This window comes from Pelodiscus sinensis, chromosome 29 (assembly GCF_052426305.1).
Source record: "Pelodiscus sinensis isolate ZL-2025 chromosome 29, ASM5242630v1, whole genome shotgun sequence".
In the NCBI taxonomy this organism is placed as follows: domain Eukaryota; kingdom Metazoa; phylum Chordata; order Testudines; family Trionychidae; genus Pelodiscus; species Pelodiscus sinensis.
Window position 1 is genome coordinate 274430 of NC_143080.1, and position 23289 is coordinate 297718.

A 23289-nucleotide genomic window follows, 5' to 3' on the forward strand; every position below is an offset into this window, starting at 1 on the left:
GAAGCCCTCTCTTCCCAGCCGTACTGTACATTTCCTTGTGCACGAGCTCCTGAGCAAGAGAGCTTACACCTGTTAGAAAAGAGCATCGCTCTTGTGCAAGAAGCCCTCTCTTCCCAGCCGTACTGTGCATTTCCTTGTGCACGAGCTCCTGAGCAAGAGAGCTTACACCTGTTAGAAAAGGGCATCGCTCTTGTGCAAGAAGCCCTCTCTTCCCAGCCGTACTGTACATTTCCTTGTGCACCAGCTCCTGCGGAAGAGAGCTTACACCTGTTAGAAAAGAGCATCGCTCTTGTGCAAGAAGCCCTCTCTTCCCAGCCGTACTGTACATTTCCTTGTGCACGAGCTCCTGAGCAAGAGAGCTTACACCTGTTAGAAAAGGGCATCGCTCTTGTGCAAGAAGCCCTCTCTTCCCAGCCGTACTGTACATTTCCTTGTGCACCAGCTCCTGCGGAAGAGAGCTTACACCTGTTAGAAAAGAGCATCGCTCTTGTGCAAGAAGCCCTCTCTTCCCAGCCGTACTGTACATTTCCTTGCGCACGAGCGGGCTGGCAGTGTGGACGCTGTGCGGGTTCGTGCAAGGACGGCCGTACTTGTGCAAGGAGCCGCGAGTGTAGCTATCGCCTAGGCGTGGGGGTGACACACCGGGCAGATCCCAATCCGTGCATGCAGCATAGTGCTGGAGATGCAGCCGAACGAAAGGCAGGACCAGGCAGCACTTTGCTAGGGGCGGGTCCGGCCCCGGAAGCTCATCCCCTAATAAACCGTCCGGGGAGCCTGTGAAGCGCTGCCCGGTCCTGCCTTTTGTTTCAGCTCGCAGGGCTGGCCACGCCCCTCCCTCTCTGCGGCCCCGCCCCCTTGCGCGATGACGCCAGACGCCGCGCGCGGGCCGACGTCCCGGCCTGGCCCCGCCCCCCGCCTGGCGTGGGGCTCCCTGGGGCTGAGCCGAGCCGCGGCCGCCGCTGCTGAGACAAGATGGCGGCCCCGGGCGAGTACTTCAGTGTGGGCAGCCAGGTGTCGTGCCGCACGTGCCAGGAGCAGCGGCTGCAGGGCGAGGTGGTGGCCTTCGACTACCCCAGCAAGATGCTGGCGCTCAGTATCCGCCGCGCGGGGGGGCCTGGGGGACCGGGGGGGGGGCGCTCAGTATCCGCCGCGCGGGGGGGCCTGTGGGACCGGGGGGGGGCGCTCAGTATCCGCCGCGCGGGGGGGCCTGTGGGCCCGGGGGGGGGCGCTCAGTATCCGCCGCGCGGGGGGGCCTGGGGGACCGGGGGGGGGCGCTCAGTATCCGCCGCGCGGGGGGGCCTGTGGGACCGGGGGGGGGGCGCTCAGTATCCGCCGCGCGGGGGGGCCTGTGGGCCCGGGGGGGGCGCTCAGTATCCGCCGCGCGGGGGGGCCTGTGGGCCCGGGGGGGGGCGCTCAGTATCCGCCGCGCGGGGGGGCCTGTGGGCCCGGGGGGGCGGCGCGGGACGGGGGGGGCGGCCTGTAGGCCGGGGGGGGCGGCGCTCAGTATCCGCCGGGCGGGGCGGGGGGGCCTGTGGGCCCGGGGGGGGGGCGGCGCTCAGTATCCGCCGCGCGGGGGGGCCTGTAGGCCGGGGGGGGCGGCGCTCAGTATCCGCGGGGCGGGGGGGCGGCCTGTGGGCCCGGGGGGGTGCGGGGGCGCGGCGCGGGACACGTGTGTGCGGGCGGGGGGCGGGCCGGGGGCACTGGCCGTCGCGAGCCCCCGCTCAGTCTCGCTCCCACCTGCAGAGCCGCCGGGAGCGGGCCCCGCGCCTTTCCCCGCACGCCCGGGGGGCCTCGGCCGGCCGCTCCCCGCACCTGTGCCAGGCAGGGCCCGAGCGGGCCGCGGGAGCCCTGGAGAGGAAGAGGCGGCGCACGGAGGGTGCCTGGTGGGCCCGGGGCCTGGCTTCCTGGGGAAGGGTGCGCTCTGTACGCAGCTTTCCCCGTGTGCTCTCCTCCTCTTCCACCTTTCTCCCCTTTATGAGGGCCGTGCTCTTCCTGTGGTGGAGGGAGAGCTGATTGCTGGCGGCTTTTAAGCTGCAGACTGTTTCATTTCTATGGCTGAGGCCAGACTCCCTCTCCTCCTAGGAGTGGAGAAGCAGCGTGCAGAGCCATATGTCTAATGCAGTCTCCACACTCGTCTCTATATGTTCTTCTCTGCTTACTCTAGCAGACAGATGAAGGAGAGGAGGACTAACTATCCCTCTTCAGCAGGAACAGATTGCGCAGGAATTAATGTCAGTGCTATAAAGGTTTTTCTGGGGGTGGTAAGCTGGTGTCTAATTTACACGGTTCTGTCATTCTAGAAGTGACAAACTATCTCAAATGTATGTAAGGTATGTTCTCTGAAGTGTGATTATGAATGGAAAAATCTCTTCTATGACTCTTTAGAGCTTGTCATCCATAGATGTAGGTGAAAGTATTAATAGAGTAACTTGTGTTCAGGTTGCATCTGCAGTAAGGGAATGTTATTTGGTCTAGAAACCCGGTGGCTGCGCTTAGACCGGCAAGTTTATCCAGAAAAACTTGCCAGCTGTCTACACTGGCGGCTTGAATTTCCGCAAGAGCACTGACGATCTCATGTAAGATTGTCAGTGTTCTTGCGGAAATACTATGCTGCTCCCGTTCGGTCAAAAGCCCTCTTGTGCAAATGCTTTTGCGCAAGAGGGCCAATGTAGACAACGCAGTATTGTTTTGCTCAAAAAAGCCCCTATCATGAAAATGGCGATCGGGGCTTTCTTGCACAAAACTGCGTATAGATAGGCACGGAGGCTTTTCCGAAAAAAGTGCTTTTGCGGAAAAGCGTCCATGCCAATCTAGACACTCTTTTTTAATGGGAAAACTTTTCCATTAAAAGCATTTGCGGAAAATCATGCCAGTCTAGACGTAGTCGGTGCGTGTTAAGGTTTCTCTCTATAGACAAGTAATTCTGGAGTATGGTTGGGTATGAAATTAAAGCTCAGTTGCTCGCCTGCAGTAGCTACCCATGTGTACATTTACTCCAGAAAGAGTGCCCCCACAGAGCTATTCTAGAGTAGTTTATTCGGCAGTGGCTTATTTTGCTCAATTTCTTCATGTTGAGAAACAAAGGATTAGTGACTGTTCTCTGTACTGATCAGCAAAACCTTGCCCCATGTCTGTTGAAAATCTTGCCCTTTCTATCTTCCTTGACTAGAATGGGGAAGGTTCTGTGTGCTCCTGAAAAGTACACTGCAGATCATGCAGCATCCGAGGTTGTCTAGTGTACTTACAACAGTTATTAGCAAAAACAGATTCAGTCCCATGGTCAGGAAACCCCTGCTGGCAGCAGCTGTGTTTAAATAATTGTTGCTAGCACTGTTTCTGCTTTTTACTGCTGACCAATCATTTCACTGTTATACACCTTAGTGCGGTGGAAGAACTTACCTGCTGAAAATCTAACTCCTCTGTTGATTTGTTCCCTAACCGGTATCATGTAGCCCTCCTTGCCAGTTTTCATTTCAGAGCTGTTAACTGTGTCCGCCTGGATTTGTTTTCCTTAATGCTATTTTCCTCCAGAATGTCCCTCTTCCAGTGGAAAGCCCAACCACGCAGATATCCTGCTCGTAAACTTACAGTATGTTTCAGAAGTGGAAATAATTAATGACCGCACGGAAACCCCTCCTCCTTTAGCTTCACTCAATGTTAGCAAGGTAAGGGCCCTTTATCCTTGTCTCTCCTTTTGTGTGCTCATGGATTTATGCTTGATTTAATTGACAGGAAGAGTAAATGCACTGTTACTTGTATTATGAATCAGTTGCATTTCTTACTGTTTAAATATCCTACTTTGCATGATATTTGGTTAGTTGACATGGCTTTTATCAATTTAAATCAGACTGGTCATGTGCATGGTGCTATTCTGGTTCTTCTTGTGCAGTGAAGCACTTAAACGTGCATTAAAGTTTCTATAAAAGGGCAGCCTGGGCATCTTTATACTTGGCAATTGTCATTAGGCTACAGTAGAAATTGTGGGAGGAATGGTCTTCCAAGGTGATTGGTCCATGGGCAGCTGAGCTCCTTGTTGTGCAGATGAAAATTTGAGAGTCTGGAATCTTGTGACCAGGCTTCATTAGGTGCTTCTGTTTTGCCAAAACATAGTACGGTGCATTCCTGGCTGAATGAAGCTAGAGGAGGAATCTATTGCCATCCAATTCTTCTGTTGGGTGTGGGTTACAAGGCACCTGACAAGACCAACTTTTCATAAGTCTTTTTTTTACCAGGCCTTTCTGGACAGTTGTCTGCCATGACTACCGTATATAGGTTCGTTTTGGGGCTTGTTTACACAGAAAATCCACCATGCTTTTGGATCTGATTTCAACATGGCCTTACCCTTGGAAACTGGCACTGTGGCTTAACGCTTGTGCTATGCTCTTGGCATTTCAAGTGCTGTGGGTGCAATTTGGGACCACTGCAAGACCCAGCTCTGTCAGGACTTTACTGTGTTGTGGTGGGTCTCAAAGGCTTATAAGATATGTGGACTTATGATCCAAAGACATCTACATTAGGACACCACCGTGGCAGTTCTGTACTAAACCCCTGTAACCCTTTACTGTGTAGACCCTTCCAGCTGTGCCGCTGTAGTGTAGACTCTTCCTATAGCAACAGAAGACGTGTTCTCATTGCTGTAGGAGACTGCCTTCCTGAACAACAGTAGCTATGATGACAACCATCCACTTAGCTGCATCTACACTGCATAGCTGTAGTGTTTGGGTGTGGATTTTTCACACCCTGAGTGCTTTAGCTATGTCAATCTAACTTTCAAGGTGTGGACCAGGCACAATGGCAGCTTTGAGTATTAAACTGTGTGAAGTGGCAGTGACAGAAGGCTTCCTACATTCACTATCTCATTGGCTGTCTGATGCATTACAATTCTGTTCCCACCTCCTCTTCTGCAGCTGCATAGATCCCTCTGCATCCTGCTAAAGCCCTGGTATCTCAGTGATAGGTAACACAGTGCTTTCCTGGCAACACAGCAGGAAGTGAAGAGTAACCTTCCTTTGTGTAACTGCAGTGGAAATTGGGGCAGGTGGATTATGATCACCTGAGCTGGCGTTTAGCCAGGACACCAGGGCTAACACAGTCCTTTTTGTATAAAGTGCAACAGTCTCTTCAGATACCACCAGTGGTCAGGCTGGGTAACTTGGCTGAAAAATACCTTGCTGTCTTCTTGCAGTGCTACTGCAGGGTTGTGCATTCATTGCTCACGGAGCATGCCATTAGTCGAGTCCCCTAACACTGCTATCTGCAGCACCCAGGGTTTCTTTGGGAGGGCTGTATTTGGCTACAGAATCACAGGTCAAAACACCTTGTATTTATATCTGCATCTCTATTAACAAAAATGGTCCATGGATATCTGCATTGACATCCACGGCTATCTGCAAATTTGCAGAGTTCTATGTGCTTGTTTCCCATTTTGGCAATGACACTGATGGATAGACTAGCTAGGTTAACACTTAAGCAGTCTCCCCACATTTGCTTTATTCAGTCTCCAAGCGATTGCCATACATTGGAGGCTTCCTGTTCTGGTGAGTACAGGCAGTCCCCAAGTTACGCGGATCCGACTTATGTCGGATCCGCAGTTACAAACGGGGATTTTCTCGGCCCGGAGGACTGGAGCGGCGGGACGCCTGGTCTGGAAGCTGATCTGGAAGCGCCGCGGGTCCGGCCCGGGTCCTCCGCCGCTTTGCTCCGCGTCTCCCTGGTCTGCTGGGGGGGGGACGCAGCTAGTGCCCCCTCCCCAGCAGACCAGGGAGATGTGGAGCAAAGCCCGGGGCCTGTGGTAGAGCAGGTGGGGCGCTGCTGGTTGGTCCCGCAGCACCGCTCCTTGGCGCTACTGGACCAACCTGGCAGCACCCCAGCTGCTCTGCCCCAGGAGTCCTGATTCAGCCACTGGTGATCAGTTTCAGCAGCGGCTGAATCAGGACGCCTGGGGCAGAGCAGCTGGGGTGCTGCTGGGTTGGTCCAGTAGCGCCGAGGAGCGGCCGCGCTACTGGACCAACCCAGCAGCACCCGAGCTGCTCTGCCCCAGGCGTCCCCAAGTCAGCCGCTGCTGAAACTGACCAGCGGCTGACTACAGGAAGCCTGAGGCAGAGTTGCTCTGCCCCGGGCTTCCTGGAATCAGCTGCTGATCAGTTTCAGCAGCAGCTGACTTGGGGACGCCTGGTGTTCTTACCTTGAATCTGTATGTAAGTCAGAACTGGTGTCCAGATTCAGTCGCTGTTGAAACTGATCAGTTTCAGCAGTGGCTGAATCTGGATGCCAGTTCCGACTTACATACAGATTCAACTTAAGAACAAACCTACAGTCCCTATCTTGTACGTAACCCGGGGACTGCCTGTAGATCAGAGCTACTTGGGCCGTAGTCCAACACACTAGCCACCTATTACTATTTGGCCAGTTGAGTGTGGCTAGTCTGCCTCTGGTTGGACAGCATGGTCCTAGGATGATAGGATGCAGAAGCCTTGGAAAACATGGGATGGCCAGTTTTGTGTATCAGGGATCTCTGTGTAACTTGAATATAACTTCCCTTCTAAAATAGATCATTTCTGGTTTTCTGGAGGTCCTGTCTGAGAGAGTACAAGGGAAATTATCTTGTGCTGTCAGAAAAGTTGGATGCTTTGTGTCAAATGCTCCAGCTAACTGGGCTGGGGATACAGTGGTAAGAGAAGATGTAGGTTAGCTAGGGCAGTGGTTCCCAACCTTTTTTTTTATACCGCAGACTGGCAAACCCATTCACAAACTTTTGGCAGACTAGTAACATTGTCTTATGCAAATGATAAATATGCAAATAATATGTGTACCCCGGCTGTCACAAACAGCTGGCTTCAGCTCTGGCAGCCACCGGCCATGATCCCCGGAGCAGCCAGCATGTGTGTGGCCAGACCAGCGGTTAGGTTTCGCTTGATCAGTGCTGGCCTTTTAATGTCACCCTAGAGCAGGGGTGAGGAACCTCAGGCCAGGGGCTGTTGTCCAGGCTCTTTTTTTCTCACTTGTGTCCCCCCCCAACCCAAAAAAAGTCCCCCACTCCTGCCCTAGAGTGTTGGAGAATGGTGCTAGTCAGTAACTGCATGGTAGACAAATACATCCTCCTGCTGCATTTCAGTGTGATCTTAGCATGGCAGGGCTGAGTCAGCTCAATGGGCCTTGGTGGGGTTAGCATTCTTGTGAGCTAAAATCAAAGGGAAAAGGGTAGAAATACGAGAAACTTGGAAGCTTCAAGATGTAGGTAAACTTTGGGTTTGGCTCTGATTGGATTCATTTTCAAGCAGAAGGACAGGGAATGTAGTTGAGTAGCAAAGTTAAGCAGGGTGTGGCTGCCATCTTTAAGGAAGCTTTTAGGGGTGATGAGGCAAACCACCCATTAAAAAAGCAATCTCTGATCCGGATGGGGATCATTTGGAACAGATGGGATAGTATTTGTGATGGTCCCAGGCATCAATGGTAAGATAACATGGCAGGGTGCCTAGGAACCACACATATGTGCGTTAGTGGCATTGTCTGTGGCTTATGAGAGTTTCCTTTGTCTTATTGATGGATTATCATGTTGACTATGGTATCAAATGACCCAATTACTGTACAGGTGTAATTACACCCTGTAGTTGCATCAATTGCTGTAACTGTAAATGCTGGTAGTTAGATATAATGGACATACAGGTCCTTACTTGGCTATGGCAGGAAATCACTGTATGCATAACACATTTTAAAGTGGTGGTCCCCAACGTGGCACCCGCTGGGCCATTTATGTGCGCCTGTGGAGCAATCTGGGCTGGCCCCGCCCCCGGGCGTGCGGCAGGTGCCAGCCATGGGCAGCCCCGGCCCTGGGGTTGCGGTGCGTGCCGGCGCTGAGTGCGCGGCGCATGATTGGCCCTGGGCGCACGGCGCGTGCTTGGCCCCGCCCCCAGTCACGTGGCCTGTGAGCAGCCCAGGCACCTGGCAGCCCCAAAACGTTGGGGACCACTGTTTTAAAGTGTATTAACTAACAATTATGTAAGGAGAGCATTTGTGTAAAGCACGGGGGTTTCCCGACCTATGGGTCAGGACCCAAATATGGGTCGCCAAGTGTCGCCCCAGCTGGCTCTGCTCCCTCCCTATTTTTGAATTGCCTTGGGTCACCAAATTGTCTTGAATTGTCAAAATGGGTCCCCATCTGGAAAAGGTTGGGAACCTCTGGGCTGAAGGTTTCCTGCTAGCAGAATAACTACCAAAATTCTCCAGTGCAAGAAACCCAAATCAAACGGCACTTCCACTGCAGTCACAAGTGTCCAGAAGTCTGTCTGCTGTCATAACTAAAAAAGTCTTTGCCTGATTGAGACACCTGCAGCATTTCATCTCTTCCACTTACAAAACTTCTTCCAAAGGCTGGTGTGCAGGGTGTCTGGATGCTGCAGGACTGGGAAATAAGCTGTAGAGTGAGAGGAGGAACATCTTAACTGAGTACAACTTTCATATAGGAAGAGTGGGAGTGACACACGAAGGTGGAAAGAGGGAGATCTGCCATTTAAGACCGCAAAGTAAGGATCCATATCTACTAGTCCCCTGGTGAATGGAAGAATGAGGGAGAGGGAAAGGGATATTGGAGTATCTGTTGCAGGTGGATGGCTGAGGCAGCTTGGAGAAGAAATCCTGTATACAGCACAAGTGAGAGCTGTGCTCTGGGAAGGGGAGCTGAGATGAGCAGGCACGGAAAGTGGAGAAAAACTTCAACTAGGAGGGACTCTTCTGAATAAGACTGGTAAATGGCTATGCTGCCGGAACGCAGGGTGGAAAGGGGGCTGTTGTGACAGTCTAGCTGTGGTATTTGTGATGCCTGCAGAAATGGGATGCAAAAGATTAAAATAGAGAATTACCAAGAGCTGAGATGGGAAGATCCAGCTGAGATGGGACAGTTCTGTGGTTGAAGTGATCAGCAAACCAGGGAGATATTATGGAAAGGATCTGACTTGAGGTCTCTTAAATCTATGGCCTTGGAGCAAAGGAGAGGAGTTAGAGAAAGGAGCTGTGAAAATTGGAAAGTGTGGTCACGGCACACATACTCTATGTAAACCAGCTCCACTAGGGAGCAGCTCACAGTGCTGGGGCCTGGCTCTCAGTGCTGCTGGAGGGGAGGCGAAGGCTTTTCGCACCCGAGTCAGAACGTTACAGTGCTGTAAAGTGCCAGTGTAGATTTAGCCTGACTGGAGGTAGCATTTCCAGTGGAAACTAAAGCCGTAGTTTAAGGGGAACCTTCAAAATAGGTGGCTCTGTGGGTGGGGTGGATGAGATGAGCTTGTGAACTTCTTTTTACTGTGACTGCGATTACAACCAGTGACCCTCAGATGCCCCCTAGAATCCTTTTCCCTGGCGCTGTAGCCCTTGAGAGAGGATGCCAAGAGATGTAGCAGGGAGTGCTCCTGGGGCCTGAACATGGCTGCAGGCAACTCAGTGCCCTTCATTGATGGGCACCTGCCTCCCCTGTTGTAACTAAACTGCTGGTTTATCATGAAGCCATTGCTTTCGCCTGTGAGTGAGGTGTCATACCCTGCATCTGTGTAGTTCTGAACTGGGAGCGGTCCTTGTGGGATCAGATGGCAATAGCTCGCTCTGGCTAATTCACATAGCTGCCATTTAGTAACTGTGGTGGGAGGAGTCTTGGGGGATGGAGGAATGTGACTAGAACTCAGTGGCTTTCTTTGAGCCTTGCGCATTGTATCATTCATACATACGTGATACGGAAGGGAAGTGACTCATTCATTCATAGAGCTATTGCACAAGGTGTGTAGCTGAATCTGCTTAATAGGCTCATAGAAGCAAATTCAGAGGCTTTTGGCGACTGAGGGAGTTGGAACTGCAGAGTAGCTGACAGTGAAACGGCTTTGAATGCTTGCATTGGAAACTGTACCAGGCTTTTGCAGATGCAGTTTGTTTTTCTTTCACTGCTAGCAGTGCCGAGTAATAGAGATGTCTTGTGAGCTCTGACACTTGTTCTGTAAAGACCTTTACAATTTGGAGCTTGATGCTTGGGGTTAATGACCTCATGTAAATGTGAGCTTGTTGCCCATAGTCACCTACCCGGGAGTAATGCTACGTGAGGCGCGGGGCTAGAGTCCTAGGTGTTTCCACTTCTCTCTCTCTCTCTTTGTTGGACTAAGGTGCTGTTGAATTTAGGAGAGTGTTATCTGGGATGTGCTTAGTTTTGCCTTATGGTGTTTGTGCCCCAGGTTGGGATCTGGCAATACGTAGACAGTGAGCTGAGCTCTCTGCCAGTAGAGGCCTTCCCTCAGCCAGTCTGGCAGAGTAGGGAACTGGCCACTTGTCCAACACTGGGCTGCTGCGCGGGGTGTGTTGTAGCAGTCCCTCGCCAAGGAGACGTGCTCCCTGCAGTGTAATGGTTGCTACTTTTCTTCCCAAGGCAGGGTCCCCTCTAAAGCCTGACTGGTCTCGCCTGTGTGTGTTCTTACATGCCAGGCCGTTGGATAGGGGATGTTTCTCCAGCGTAGCCACTGGTTGGAGCTAAATCCAGCCTCCAAATGGACAAAGAGTTTGTCTGAGCATCAAATTTTCAGAGTTCAGAGGAGTCTTCTGTGAAACGCTTTATGCCCAAACCCAAGCAACTGGGAACAAACTGGTGCATGTGTGCCATGAGTGAGCTCTTGGTTAGCTGCTCACTTCTCGGCTACAGAAGGGGATGCCTTACTGGTCCAGCCTTAACTGATCACCACTAGGTCTGTTGACCAGGAAGGTGGGGGATGGCAAAGGTGGCAGCTGTCCTGGGGCCCTGCTCCTTTCAGGTACACCCCCCCCCCCCCCCCCCCGGCCCAGGATCCCAGTGAGGCTGTTTGCTCCCCTGATCACCATAGACCTTCTGTCTTCTGACAACTAGGTGAGCCAGCCATACTCTGTTGTACAAATCCATTAAAGCAACACTTCTGCAAAAAAAAAACCTACTTCCACTAGTCAGCAGCCATATGGGAACATAGTTGTTGCTTAGATGAGTCTGATCCTTTGTAAGTTACGATGAAAGCTATGCTGGAATGAGTCTTGTAATGCAGCTACCAAATTAAATTCTCTCTCAGAGGGACCTTTAACTAAATCACCAATCAGCGCCACTTGTTTGGCCAGAGGGATTCCTTCCACCCCCTTCTGGTATTTCAGTTCTTTGGTGACAGTCATTTGGGGCACATAAGAAGGAATCAAAATACTGTCCCAGTGAGACTCATTGATCTGAGCACTAAAACAAGATACAACCGACTATTTTTTGGGCAGCCATTTCTCTGTGGGTGGCATGGGCGATTGATCACTTACTATTGTTGAGAATTGTGTGTAGCAAGGTTTCTCTGCTTTGTGGAACTTAGGATTTTCATACTGGTAAGAGGAGAGAATCTTGAAACTGCCTCTGATAGCTGTGCAAAATGTGCCATTTCTAGCTAACAGTGACTTTATTTGGGGTGTGAGAAGACTTTGCCCTGGGATGTGGTGTTTTGTAAAATGGCTTTGTATCTATAGAAAACGCTTCCTAGGGTCAGGTGGCATGGGATGCTTTCTGGCAGAGTAGGGATGTTGGTGTATAATTGAATAGTCGTGTAACCACACAAAATGTTTGTAGTTACGTGACTATTCGATAGTCCCCGGAGGTGGGGCCAGCAGCCAATGCGCTCCAGTCCCACTCTTGGGGATCTTCCTACCTTCCCATGCTCATGCCTCTCTATCAGAGGCAGAAGTGCTGGGTGACAGGCGGGAGCTGGTCTGTGAGGAGAGCCAGTTTAAAACCACCTCAGCCTGCCACCCTGCACTGCTGCCTCTGATACAGAGATAGCAGTGTGGGCTGGTGGCAGCCCCTGTCCACAAGGTGCTGAGCTCCCAACGGGCAGGGATTGCTGACACAGAGCAGCCTCCGTCTGCAGGGAGCTAGCGGGGAGAGGGGGCAGGCAGGTCCATGGAGAGCTGGCTTGAAAGCTGGCTCTTTGCACTTACCAGCTCCTGCATGCCCCCTCACCTTACGCGCTGCTGCTTCTCTATCCAAGGCAGCAGAAGGGATGTGAACGTCTAGTCGACACTCTGATAAGCAAAAGCTTATTGGATAGTCGACTACTCACGTCTCTTCCCCCCCTCCCCCCCCCGCTGCCTCTATCAGAAAGAGGCATCGAGGAGGGGGCGCTTCAAAGCAGCAGTGCCGCGTTGAGTCAGAGGTCAGCTGGGAACTCCCATGCAGTGCTGCCATTGGCCCTGTACGCCCCACAGTGCTTTCACCTTTGAAGTATAGCAACTACACTTCAAAGGTGGAAGCGCCCTTATCAACTAATCGAATAGTCGGTGCAAATTGCACCAACTGTTCGATTAGCCAAATCAAAGTTTTACTTTCCTAGGCAGCAGTGTGGTGATGGGGACAAGCAGGCCGATCCAGCGCTTGTGGGGAGCTAGCTTAAAAGCCAGCTCTCCACAAGCTCTGGCTTCCCCCGCCCCCTCTGATACAGAGGAAGCAAGGGCGGGGGGGGGGGGGCAGCCTGTAGTTGAGGGATTAACTGGTAAGCCCAGGCTTATCAGTTAATCGTGTAGTCTTCTACACATTGATATCCCTAGCAAAACAGAATCCTCATTCTGCTGCCAGTCTGCTAACTTCCCCCATTCATCCCTGTTCTGTCAGTTGGGAATGGAGCCCTCTCATCTGAGGTGTTGGCTTGCTCGTGCTTTTTGTGCTGTGCTGTTGCATGCTTTACAGATGTTGTAAATATCCCAGGTTATGCGTTTAACTGGACCTGATAAAGGGACTTATTCAAGCACTTGCATGAGTGGGGCCAGCTTTCTGCTCTGTAGATTTTCTCTGCATCTGATAGCTGAAGGTTGACCTAGAAGGAAAGAAACTTCCTTTTGTAACTGGGTTTTTCTTTATAACTGGTGAAAACTGCATTGCTGCTTTGTTAAAATAGCCTTCATGACCACATATTCCACAGCGGCTTCTAGGTCACACATCTAGTGCTGCAGTGATCTCTTCTAGTCAGAGCTTCTGACTTATTTGTTATGCCTACAGCATGCCAATGCTCTGCACAGTTGGTAGTATTGCAGTGGGCGATGGTAAAAGGAATGCCTGACTTGTAGCAATGCAACCTCTCCATGGTCTAGGTCCCATGGGATGACTTGGGGACTAGAGGTCAGTTTGGCTTTTTTTTTTGGTTAAAGACTGACCTTGTCTAGAGTTAGGATACTCCTGCTTTGTGAGCAGTCCCCCCCCCCCCCCCTTATGGGCTGAGTGCAGGAAATACTTGATGCTTTCCATCTCTCAAAGCACTTCACATGCAGAAAGGCCTTGTCTTCATTGGGAAATTGACCAACATAAGTATTCTGGAAGCTATTCAGCTGTAGCTGTTCTTGCATAACTTAGCTCCTCTGGAGTAAACTCCCCCTACATGAGAACTGCATTCTGCAGTAACTACTTGGCTTTGTGAATGGAGTAACTATTTGGGAACAAAATTGCACTTATTCTGAATAGTATCCTGGGGGGGAGGTGGGGGAACAGTAGCTATGCTGGAATTGTTCCAACATAACTATGCTGATCCAGTTCCCAGTGTAGACAAGCCCTCCTAACCACAGTAACCCTCCTTCCCTTCTCTCCTCCCCCCCCCCCCCGCTCTTGTTGATACCTGAAATGACCATGACTCTGAGATTAGGAGATGGGCAATTCTGCTGCTTTGTGCATTGTATACTGTGCCAAGCACACACAAGGAGAAGGAACAGATTGTAATGAGGCGGCACAGAATAGGAAAATGTGACTGTAAAGCCCCAATGTTGTTGGGCCTCCAGGACAGATATGGTTACTAATACTACCTTAAAAACACTTCAATTTTTTTAAATTTAAGTACATAAAGATCTTTGAATGAGAAGGGTAAAGGCCTGTTTGCACCCACTATTTTTTGCTACCATCAAACTAACTTAACCTATGATCTCAACCATGAATTACAGAGATGTGTTTTTCATGTGAAAGAAACATGCATAGCATGAGCATTTCAAGTCCCTAGCTTCCAGTGTGGTACCTAAAGCAAACAGGCATCATGCGCTTTTTTCCCCAGTAGGCTTTCTCTGGGTGATGGAAGTGGAATGCAGGACTTCAGACTTGTCTGTCTAGTGCACATCCAGCGCTGATCAAACAAGCTGCAGCTACCTGACAGTTCTGTGACTTGCGTTCTGTCCCATACCTAGTTGGTAGGAACCTGTATCAGTTTCAGGTGTGGCTTGTTGGCCATCTCCTCTGAGGCCAAGTACCGACTGTTCTGGGAGACTTTCCCCAGAGGTACAGATGGCCGACAATGCCTAGGAACCTTTTACTTCTGCTCCCTGAGCTGTAACTCAGCTTGCAAGATTATCAAAAAATGGTTCTTTCGCCAGCACAGAAGCTACTAGACTATGCACACCTTGAGGCGGCGTCTCTTCTAGCTCTGCATTAGGGAGGTTACATTTAGATTAATCGGCTAATCGAATAGTCAGTGCAGTTTGCATTGACAAGTCGATAAGGGCACCTTCGCCTTTGAAGTGTAGCTGTAGTCAGGGCTGTTGCTACACTTCAAAGGCAAAAGCGCTGCAGGGGGAATACTTAAAGAATCCCCCACTGGCTCTGTGCTCCCCACGTTTCAAAACAGAAGCTCTGCATGGAGCCTGAGCTGACCCCCCGAGCTGCACACAGTGCTACTGCTGTGAATCACCCGCTTTTCCTCTCCTCTTTTTGATAGAGGCAGCGAGGGTGGGTAAATGACTCGTGTGTCAACTATTCAGTAAACATTTGCTTATTGGATAGTCGACTAGTCGTTCACATCCCTACTCCGCATAGTGCCTGGCCCAGTGGGGCCCGATCCTGGCCGCAGTCTCTGTGCAGGTTCCTGTCAGGTGTGTATTGGCCGTGTTACTCTCATGCAGGGGTCAGCAACCTTTTCAGAACAAAGAGCCAAACTATATCAAAATGCAGAACAGGTAGTCAACAAAGAGCTGTAAGAGAATACCTGTTTGCATAACTGAAAATATACAGTTTAGTATTCTTGATAATTGACATAATGATTTGAACATAAGAACAGCCATACAGGGTCAGGCCAAAGGTCCATCTAGCCCAGTATCCTGTCAGCCGACATGGCCAATGCCAGCCGTCCCGGAGGGGGAGAACACAGCGGTCATCCATTTCCAGAAAAACAGAAGCTAGGGACACCATTCCTGCCCCTCCTGGCTAATAGCCATTGATGGACCTAACCTCCATGAATCTGTCTAGCTCATGGGTTCCCAAACTGGGGGGCATGCCCCTGTGACGGCGCGTTGGGGGTCCCCCGTCTCCTGCACCCCGAAATGGCACAGACTGCACCAGCCGGTGGAATAGAGGAAGTTTATTGCCTCTCCAGGATACAGCACAGATGGAATCTGGTCACAGAGCTGGGCTAGGATGCCTCAGGCCCCCTTGAGATGGGGGAGACTGGGCCCCTAAACTCCAGCCCCTTTCCCTAGGCTGTCTCCTCCATGCTCTCAGACAGCAACTAACCAACCTTCTTCCAGCCCTGCCCCCCAGCCAGGGCAGCATTCCACCTTCCTTTGTTCCTCTCCATGGGGGGTGTCTGGCCATACTGGTTTGCATAGTGACTCATCCTGTTTCGCTGGGTCGTGATACCCATGGCAGCCAGTGGGGGTTACCCCAGAGCCAGCAGCATAGAAACCATCCAGGTACCCCCACTACGTCACAGCCCCTCTTGGTGGGGGGGGGGGAGAAATTGCAGGGGTTGCATGGGGCATCCCAGTGCTGCCCGCCCCCCCTTCTCCCCATCAAGTTTTGCTGCCCCGGTCAGTTCCTTTATTTTATTTTAAATTTTTTTGCTCAAGTTTTGTTGCTATTTTGGGGGAGGAGGGGGTGAGGATTTCTCAAAAATCAAAAAGGGGGCACGATGCTGATAAGTTTGTGAACCACTGGCCTAGCTCTTTTTTTTTTTTTAAACCCTGTTAAAGTCCTAGTCTTCACAACATCCTTTGGCAAGGAGTTCCACAGGTTGACTATGCGCTGAGTGAACAAAAACTTCTTTTTGTTTGTTTTAAATCTACTGCCTGTTAATTTCATTTAGTGACCCCTAGTCCTTGTATTGTGTGAATAAGTAAATAACTTTTCCTTATTCACTTGTTCCACACCAGTCATGATTTTATAGAGCTCTACCATATCCCCCCGGCTCCTCTTTTTTCTTAGCTGAAAAGTTCCAGTCTTTTTAATCTCTGTTCATATAGGACCTGTTCCAAACCCCTAATCATTTTTGTTGCCCTTTTTTAACCCTTTCCAATGCCAATGTATCTTTTTTTTTTTTGAGATGAGGCGACCACATCAGTACACCGTATTCAAAATGTGGACGTCTCATGGTTTTATATGGAGGGAATAAGATATTTTCTGTCTTATTCTTTATCCCTTTTAAATGATTCCTAACATTTTTTGTTTTTGTGACTGCTGCTGCACATCAAGTGGATGTTTTCTGAGACCTATCCACGATGACTCCAAGATCTCTTGAGTAGTTGTAGCTAAATTAGTCCTCATCATATTGTATGTAGAGTTGAGATGATTTTTTCCAAAGTGCATTACTTTACATTTATCCACATTAAATTTCATTTGGGCAACAATGGCAGTTACTTAGTTTGGTGAGGTCTTTTTGATGCTCTTCAGTCTGCTTTGGTCTTAACTATCTTGAGCAGTTTGGTATCCTCTGCAAATGTTGCCACCTCACTGTTTATCTTTCTCTAGACCATTTATAAATAAGTTTGAATAGGATTGGTCCCAGGACAGACCCTTGGGGGACCCCACCAATTACCCCTCTTCGCTCTGAAAACTTCCCATTTATTCCTACCCTTTGTTTCCTGTCTTTTAACCAGTTATCAGTCCATGAAAGGACCTTCCCTCTTATCCCATGAAAACTTACTTCACTTAAGTCTTTGGTGAGGGACTTTGTCAGAGATTAATAATAGCAAAAATGAAACCTTGTATTCATAGACTTTATTTAATGGGACTTCTGCTGTTGCATCTTTTCACACATTTCTTTGACATTTACATCGTTACTGGTCAAATCCAGCCTCCTGTGTGTATTCAGGCTGTCTTCTGCCAGACTTTTATAGCTGGGGATGTGGGGGTGCAGGAGTCTGGGGTTGTGGGTAGAGATGTAATAGTGTAGTCCATCAACTGATTAACCGATAAGCAAAAGTTTATGGGTTAATGCTAAAGACTGCCCGCATTTCTCTCCCCCTTCCGGTAAAACTTCTAGCAGGCTGGCCAGCAGCCCAGCTCGGTCCTGGCTTGCGATGAGTCAGGGACTTACCCCTGCTGCGGTTCTGCATTTAAAATGTATAAGGAGCCAGGTGAGCAGGCAGCCTAGCTCAGTTCCGGCTCATGCTGGGTCCAAGAGCTCAGACCTGCCCTAGACAGGGATTGCTGCTGCCCCGTGCTGCTGCCTCTGATACAGAGGCAGCAGCGAGGCATGGCTGGGGGCTCATCGGGAGTGAGGCCAGCGTGCACTGGCTGCTAGACCAACCCCTGGGGACTGCAGAATGGTCGACTTACCGATAAGAATTCATGAGGTTACTTGACTGTTCAATTTACCAATATTTAACATCCCTAGTTGTGGGGGCATGAGGGGCTCACGGCAGGTGGTTCAGGTGTATGATGGGTTCAGGGTTGGTGTGGGGGGAGGGGTGCAGCCAGATGGGGGCTGGGCCCTGATTGGGGGTTTGTTGGCTGAGCTTCATTTTTAAACAAAGTAAAACTATCCAACACAAGGTTTCAGCATTGTCTTTATGGTAGGGGTGGGAAGGGTTTTTTTGGGTCCGGGGGCCACTGAGTTTGGGTGAAGGAGTGACCCAAAGCACAAGATTGGGGTGCAGTTGTAACTTAGGGCAGGGGGTTACAGTGCAGGGGGTTATGTTGTGACCTAAGGCAGGAGGGAATTGTGATCTGGGGCAGGAGTTTGGGGTGCAGTGAGTGGGAGGAGGTATGGGCTTGGGAGGGGGGCAGAAGATTTGGGTTATGTGGGGCAGGGGGTTGGAGTGGGGGGGCAGAACGTGGGGAGGCTCTTACCAGACACTTACCAGTGAGACTTGCAGCTCAGCATCTTTTTCTGGAAGGAGCCTGTTCTGCCCCCACAGGCTGCCTGGCCATGTGCTTGTTGACCTAAGAGCCTGAGGGGAGGGGCATTGGTGCTTCCTGAGGCCTGTTCTTGAAACAGGCAGCTTCCATTCGCCAGAACTAGCCAATGGGATTGTGCTGGGGGTGGGAGCAGCCACAAGGCATCACCTCGCCCTCTCCTCCCCCCCACCTCCAAAAAACAAAGGGCCCTGTAGTGGCTTTTCTATGTGGGGGGGCAAGAAGGGGAGGCTGCCTGGGGGCCTGCTGCAGCACCAGTGCAGGGGAGCAAGGCAGGGCTGGGCTTGAACTTCAGAAGAGCCATATGCTGCAGACCCCTGCTCTAGTGCCTAGAAGGCACAGTCCTGGCCCCACCCCCCAGACCCCAAAGGGCTGTGTTCTGCAGAGGTGACAGTCAGAGCATGACCAGGAGACTTGGCTCTTCAGAGAGGCTCGTGGCACCATCTCTGTAACCTGACAGTCCCTTACATGAACTAAGGTCCGGTAGCATGAAGCCTAGTCACAGCTCCCTGCCTGCCCGGCTGGATTTACAGTGGTGGGGCAGAGAACTGAGCTGTAAAACAGATGTGATGCAAGTAGGAATCTCCCCTTTGACTAGTCAGAGCTCTATGCAGTGGAGCTGAATTGTGGTGCTTCCGATTGACAGCTGTATGAGTGGGGATAGTCCCTGCCCCAAAGACCTTACAATCTGTAAGATTGTAAGATCTTTGGGGCAGGGCTTCATACTCAGCCTGCTCAAACTCAGTGCGTATCTGAGCTGTGGGCTACAGGATTGTTCTTGCACTAGCAGAGGCTTGAAGTCTTTCTCCTGGAGCCCTGCTTTATGCTCAGTTTGATTTTTCCCCTGTGATTGTCATGTAACATTTTATTTCTGTAACGGGTGGCCTTCTGTACAAACCGTTTCATTGGCAGGATTTGCCTCTGTCAAATGCAGGCTGGCCAGTGTTACTTTCTGTTTCCCAAGTGGGAGCGATGAAGCAGCACTCTGTTGTTTGTGGTCAAAATCACTAATGCTCCAGGTCTTTGTTTCCCTCACTCCAGCTTGCCAACAAAGCACGGACGGAGAAAGAAGAGAAACTGAGCCAGGCGTATGCAATTAGTGCTGGAGTCTCTCTGGAGGGACAGCAGCTTTTCCAGACTATACATAAGACGTAAGTTACTTTCCGGAGAGTGGATGGGAGTAGGGTTGCCAGGTGTCTGGTTTTCGCCCAGACTGTCTGTCGTTCTGGTCCCCGGTCTGGTAAATAAAAAAAACCCAGAAAATACCGGACGTGTGAAATGTCCGGTATTTCCTGTTTCCCTCGGACGGAAGCCCGGCGGGGACAATTTTCCCCGGCCATGTCGGGCAGGGGAGGGGGAGTGAGGAGTGCGAGACCATTTAAAGGCGCAGCGCCCTTTATTCCTTTATTTTTGTTAACTTTAGTCTCCTTCCCCCCTTTTTTTCCTCTTTTTTTTTCATGGTGGTTCTTTTCGCGGGGGGGGGGGGGGGTTATTAAATCATCTGGCAACCCTGGGTGGGATGTCTCTGCTGTTTCGTTCACCCTTTTGCCCCTTTTCCAAATCCAGCCCTTGGGTACACGCCTGTGCCTGTGTTCTTAACAGGTGGGGTAACTCTTCCTGAGACCGCTTCAGAGAGCCCCAGTACTCCCCACAGTGTCAGGTTACATGCTGTGAGCTACCAGTACATGTAGCAGGATCTCCAGGCACCGTAACGAGCCTCGGGCTGGGCCTGGGTTTGCCATTGCTTCCCTTTCGTTGCCATGTGTGCTGTGTGGCCATCTCTAAGCTGGTCTAGCCACGCTGCTGGCTGCTGCTCTAGGCTGCACTTCAGCTGACTGCAACTCCACTCGCTGCTGCCCTATAGCGTGTGGGTGGAATAGCCCCCTGGGACTTGGTCTCAGTCCTGCCTCGCTGGCTCGGGGCTGTGCCATTTCATCGCTCTCCATGGCTGCTGGCAGCCTGCAGCCTATGGACTAGCGAGCGATTGTGCGGGTCTGATGAGCAGCTGTGCCAGCCTGAGGCCCGGTCTAGTATCACAGGTCCGTGGGAGCTCTCCCGCTCCTCTGAACGCAGGCAGCTCCGTGGCACCTCAGCAGCAAGGGTTTGCATCTCTGCCTGGCAGAACAACTTGTAACAGGGGTGACTGTAACTGCAAGCCCCCAACGCTGGCTCTGGGCAGTGTGCATCTCTTGCTGCAGACACATCCCTCGTTGGCATGCCGCTTCCATAACTCTTCCCTGTAGGTGCCGGTTGCATCTTCAGTGATGACGGACTGTTGGCCCAACCACACCCCAAGGATTGTTCATGTGGGCAGTGATCTGGGTTCAGCACTTCCTGTGCCAGTGAAGGGACCTAAGTCCATGGGTGAGGGGAGGAAGTGGGTGCGAGAGGGAGTGTTCTGGCTCTGGAAGTGCTGGGCAGCAGTGGGTGGGGGTGAGGACGGGCTGGTGGTAGTAAAATCTGCCTTGTTTCTGCCTCTCCCAGCATTAAAGACTGTAAATGGCAAGAAAAGAACATAGTGGTGATGGAAGACGTCATTATTGCTCCTCCCTACCAAGTGGAAAACTGCAAAGGCAAGGAGGGAAGTGCCCTGAGTCATGTACGCAAAATAGTAAGTTGAGGGGAGGGTGAGTGCCACTGTGTAGGTTAGGGATATGAAGTCCTGTTTTATCAGTCAGCCAGTTAAACATTAACCGCTTATGCCCCCTCCAACCAGTTAACCGTGGCCAGTAAAGGTGATACTTACCAGTTAGCCATTCGCATTCCCAGTGAGATACCTGTGGGGGCCAAGCCTGGACTCATCAGTTAATCTTCATGGTTACACGCAGGCTCCCGGTGTGCATGGGGAGCAGCTTGGCGCCCCCCCCCCATGTGCGTGTAACGTTTTCAGTGGTTACACAGCTAATTAATTAAATGCATTTTAACATCCCTAGTGTCTCCCACTTATGGCCCACTGTCTCCTGTAAGCGTTCCTTGTGGAGTCTCTATGGAGCCAGGCCACGGACATGGTTGGACTCTGCTTTCCACTCCCCCAGGTTTTACTGACAGCAGCCAGGCTGAGAAGCGGTTAAGGGAGTTGTGATGTCGCTGGCCTCTGGGGAGGGTCTGAGCCTTGGCCTTGCCATTCCGCCCTGCTTGTGACTGAGACTGTTCCTTGCAGACCGGCGTGTAGGACAAGTAGAGCTGTTGGCTTCCGAACTGTTGGCAGCCTCCGATCTGCCAGGCCAGAGGAGGTGCAGCGTGCGCCCATAATCCCTGTCCGCTCTGCAAATCCCATGGCGCTGGTTGCAGCAAAAGTCTCTTGTCACCGCCCCCATGACCCTGTACAATTCAAATCCCGTAACGTTGATCCAGCTTTTCCCTTTCTCTTCCCCTCGGCAGGTTGAGAAACACTTTAGAGATGTGGAAAGCCAAAAGGTGATGCAAGGTTCACAAGCACAGCAAACACAGAAGGAAACCACGCTGTCATCCTGAGTGCTGGTGGATCCCATCACCAGGCGGCGCTCTTCCAAGATCCAGCAGAAGATAACATGATTTCTTCAAAGGAGACGGGGCGGGGGAGGGCCAGGAGTCTATTTTATTTCCCCAGGGCTCTTTAACAGGGAGCTCACTACTTCCAAACTTTAGACTTTAAAACAGAGAGAGTAATTTAAAAGATCATCCATGACTTGACTAACAACCTTTCTTTTCGTCTGCCATGTTTTCGCCTAGGACAGTCAGACTTTGTTAGTTTTATTTTTTGACTTTCCTCTTCCGCCACCCCACAAAACCCTTGCCCCTTTTATTTTTGTAAAGGGGTCTACCATTCTCCCCTCCTTCCCCACTCCCTGCTTTGAGGCAGGAAGAATCTGCCCTCCCAAACACCCTGCTAAAAATAAAAATAACAATCTGACTGTGTTAACTCAATCGGGACCTTTCTGCCACCGGCATGGTCCCATTTTAATTTTGTTTGCACAGGGCAAGGCTTGAATTAGTCTTATTTTTCTTATCTTTACATATATATATATATGAATATATATATATATATATATATATATATATATATATATATATATATATATATATATATATATATATATATATATGAATATATATATTAAAATGTTCTTTAAATATTTTCTGCTTCTAGCAGGTCTCTTCACTGGGATCATGGCAAAAAAAGAAAACAACCCTCCCCACCCCTACTCAGCCCTGTGGAGTTCGGTGGCTTTGCCTGTGACTCTCTGGAGAGCTCACACGTTCCGATTTGGGGACTTGGGACTGACCCTGCTTTCTTACTGTCCTGTGCTAAAGACACGTTGGCCCAGTGTGGGAAGGCGCAGGCGCTAGGAATAACACAGGATGGTGCTGCTAATTTTCTCCTCCCTGCCTCCCACAGTACAGTACCACAGAGCCGTATCTCGTCCTCAGTGGGCTGGCAGAGCTGGAGGTGCGGTAGCTTTCTCTTGCATTGCAATGGTTCAGGCAACCAAATGTCGTGTGTAGGCTTCTATTTTTTTAAATGTTAAAATGATCCAAATGGACTTGGATAGCAGCCTGTTTGTTTGATCCCCTTTCTGCTCTGGACACGTGCACATCTGGGGCCCTTACAAGCTGGGACATGGTTTGTATACGGCCAAGCGCCCGTGCAGAGCGCTCTGGGATCTGTTCCAGCAGTGCCGCACTGTGCTCCATTTGCTACGAGCACTAGGGCTTTTGTCACTCTGTCGAACCCAACTCTAAAAGCCTAGTCACTGGGCTGTCTTCCCCTGTACCCGTAGCCATCTGGGATTCGTGCGTTGGTCCGTTTGGCATCTCATCTGCAGCCACCGCACTGTCAGGCTAGGCCAGGGAGCCTGTGAAACTGGCTTCCTCCTACGCTAGGCATGGGTGTGGCAAAGCTACAGGAGTGTCTTTTTTTGCCATGATCTTCCCCCTTCCCTTTTTTTTAAATAAATGGATCAAAATTAAATAATTCAAGCCCTGCCTTTACAAAATGGAAATTTTTTTTAGTATTGTTTAGCAAAATAATAAAACCCAAAATTTTTTTAACCATCAAAAGTGTCTGCCTCAGTGGGTTTGTCTGGCTGCAGCCTGGCTCCCTCAGTGAGCCGGGGCAGGGGTGCGGGCAGACTCGAGCCTACAGGCCCCTCTCTGTGTTGGCTGTCTTGCCCTGTTGCACTGTTGAA

At 50.8% G+C, this 23289-nt stretch overlaps 1 protein-coding gene across 1 annotated transcript; it reads left to right on the forward strand.

Moving 5' to 3' along the window:
- The first annotated feature begins 888 nt into the window (after nucleotides 1-888).
- On the forward strand, nucleotides 889-23161 carry LSM12 (LSM12 homolog). The gene is made up of 5 exons (XM_075918421.2): nucleotides 889-1093; nucleotides 3532-3665; nucleotides 19163-19272; nucleotides 20606-20732; nucleotides 21503-23161. The coding sequence occupies exons 1-5, from the start codon at nucleotides 973-975 to the stop codon at nucleotides 21593-21595; spliced, it is 585 nt and encodes a 194-aa protein (XP_075774536.1). The 5' UTR covers nucleotides 889-972; the 3' UTR covers nucleotides 21596-23161.
- The last annotated feature ends 128 nt before the right edge of the window (nucleotides 23162-23289 follow it).

Coding starts and splice junctions, on each gene's coding strand:
- LSM12 (XM_075918421.2), top strand. CDS start 973: ATGGCGGCCCCGGGCGAGTACTTCAGTGTGGGCAGCCAGGTGTCGTGC. Junction 3,666..19,162: donor CTTCACTCAATGTTAGCAAG/GTAAGGGCCCTT, acceptor CCCTCACTCCAG/CTTGCCAACAAAGCACGGAC. Junction 19,273..20,605: donor TTCCAGACTATACATAAGAC/GTAAGTTACTTT, acceptor TGCCTCTCCCAG/CATTAAAGACTGTAAATGGC.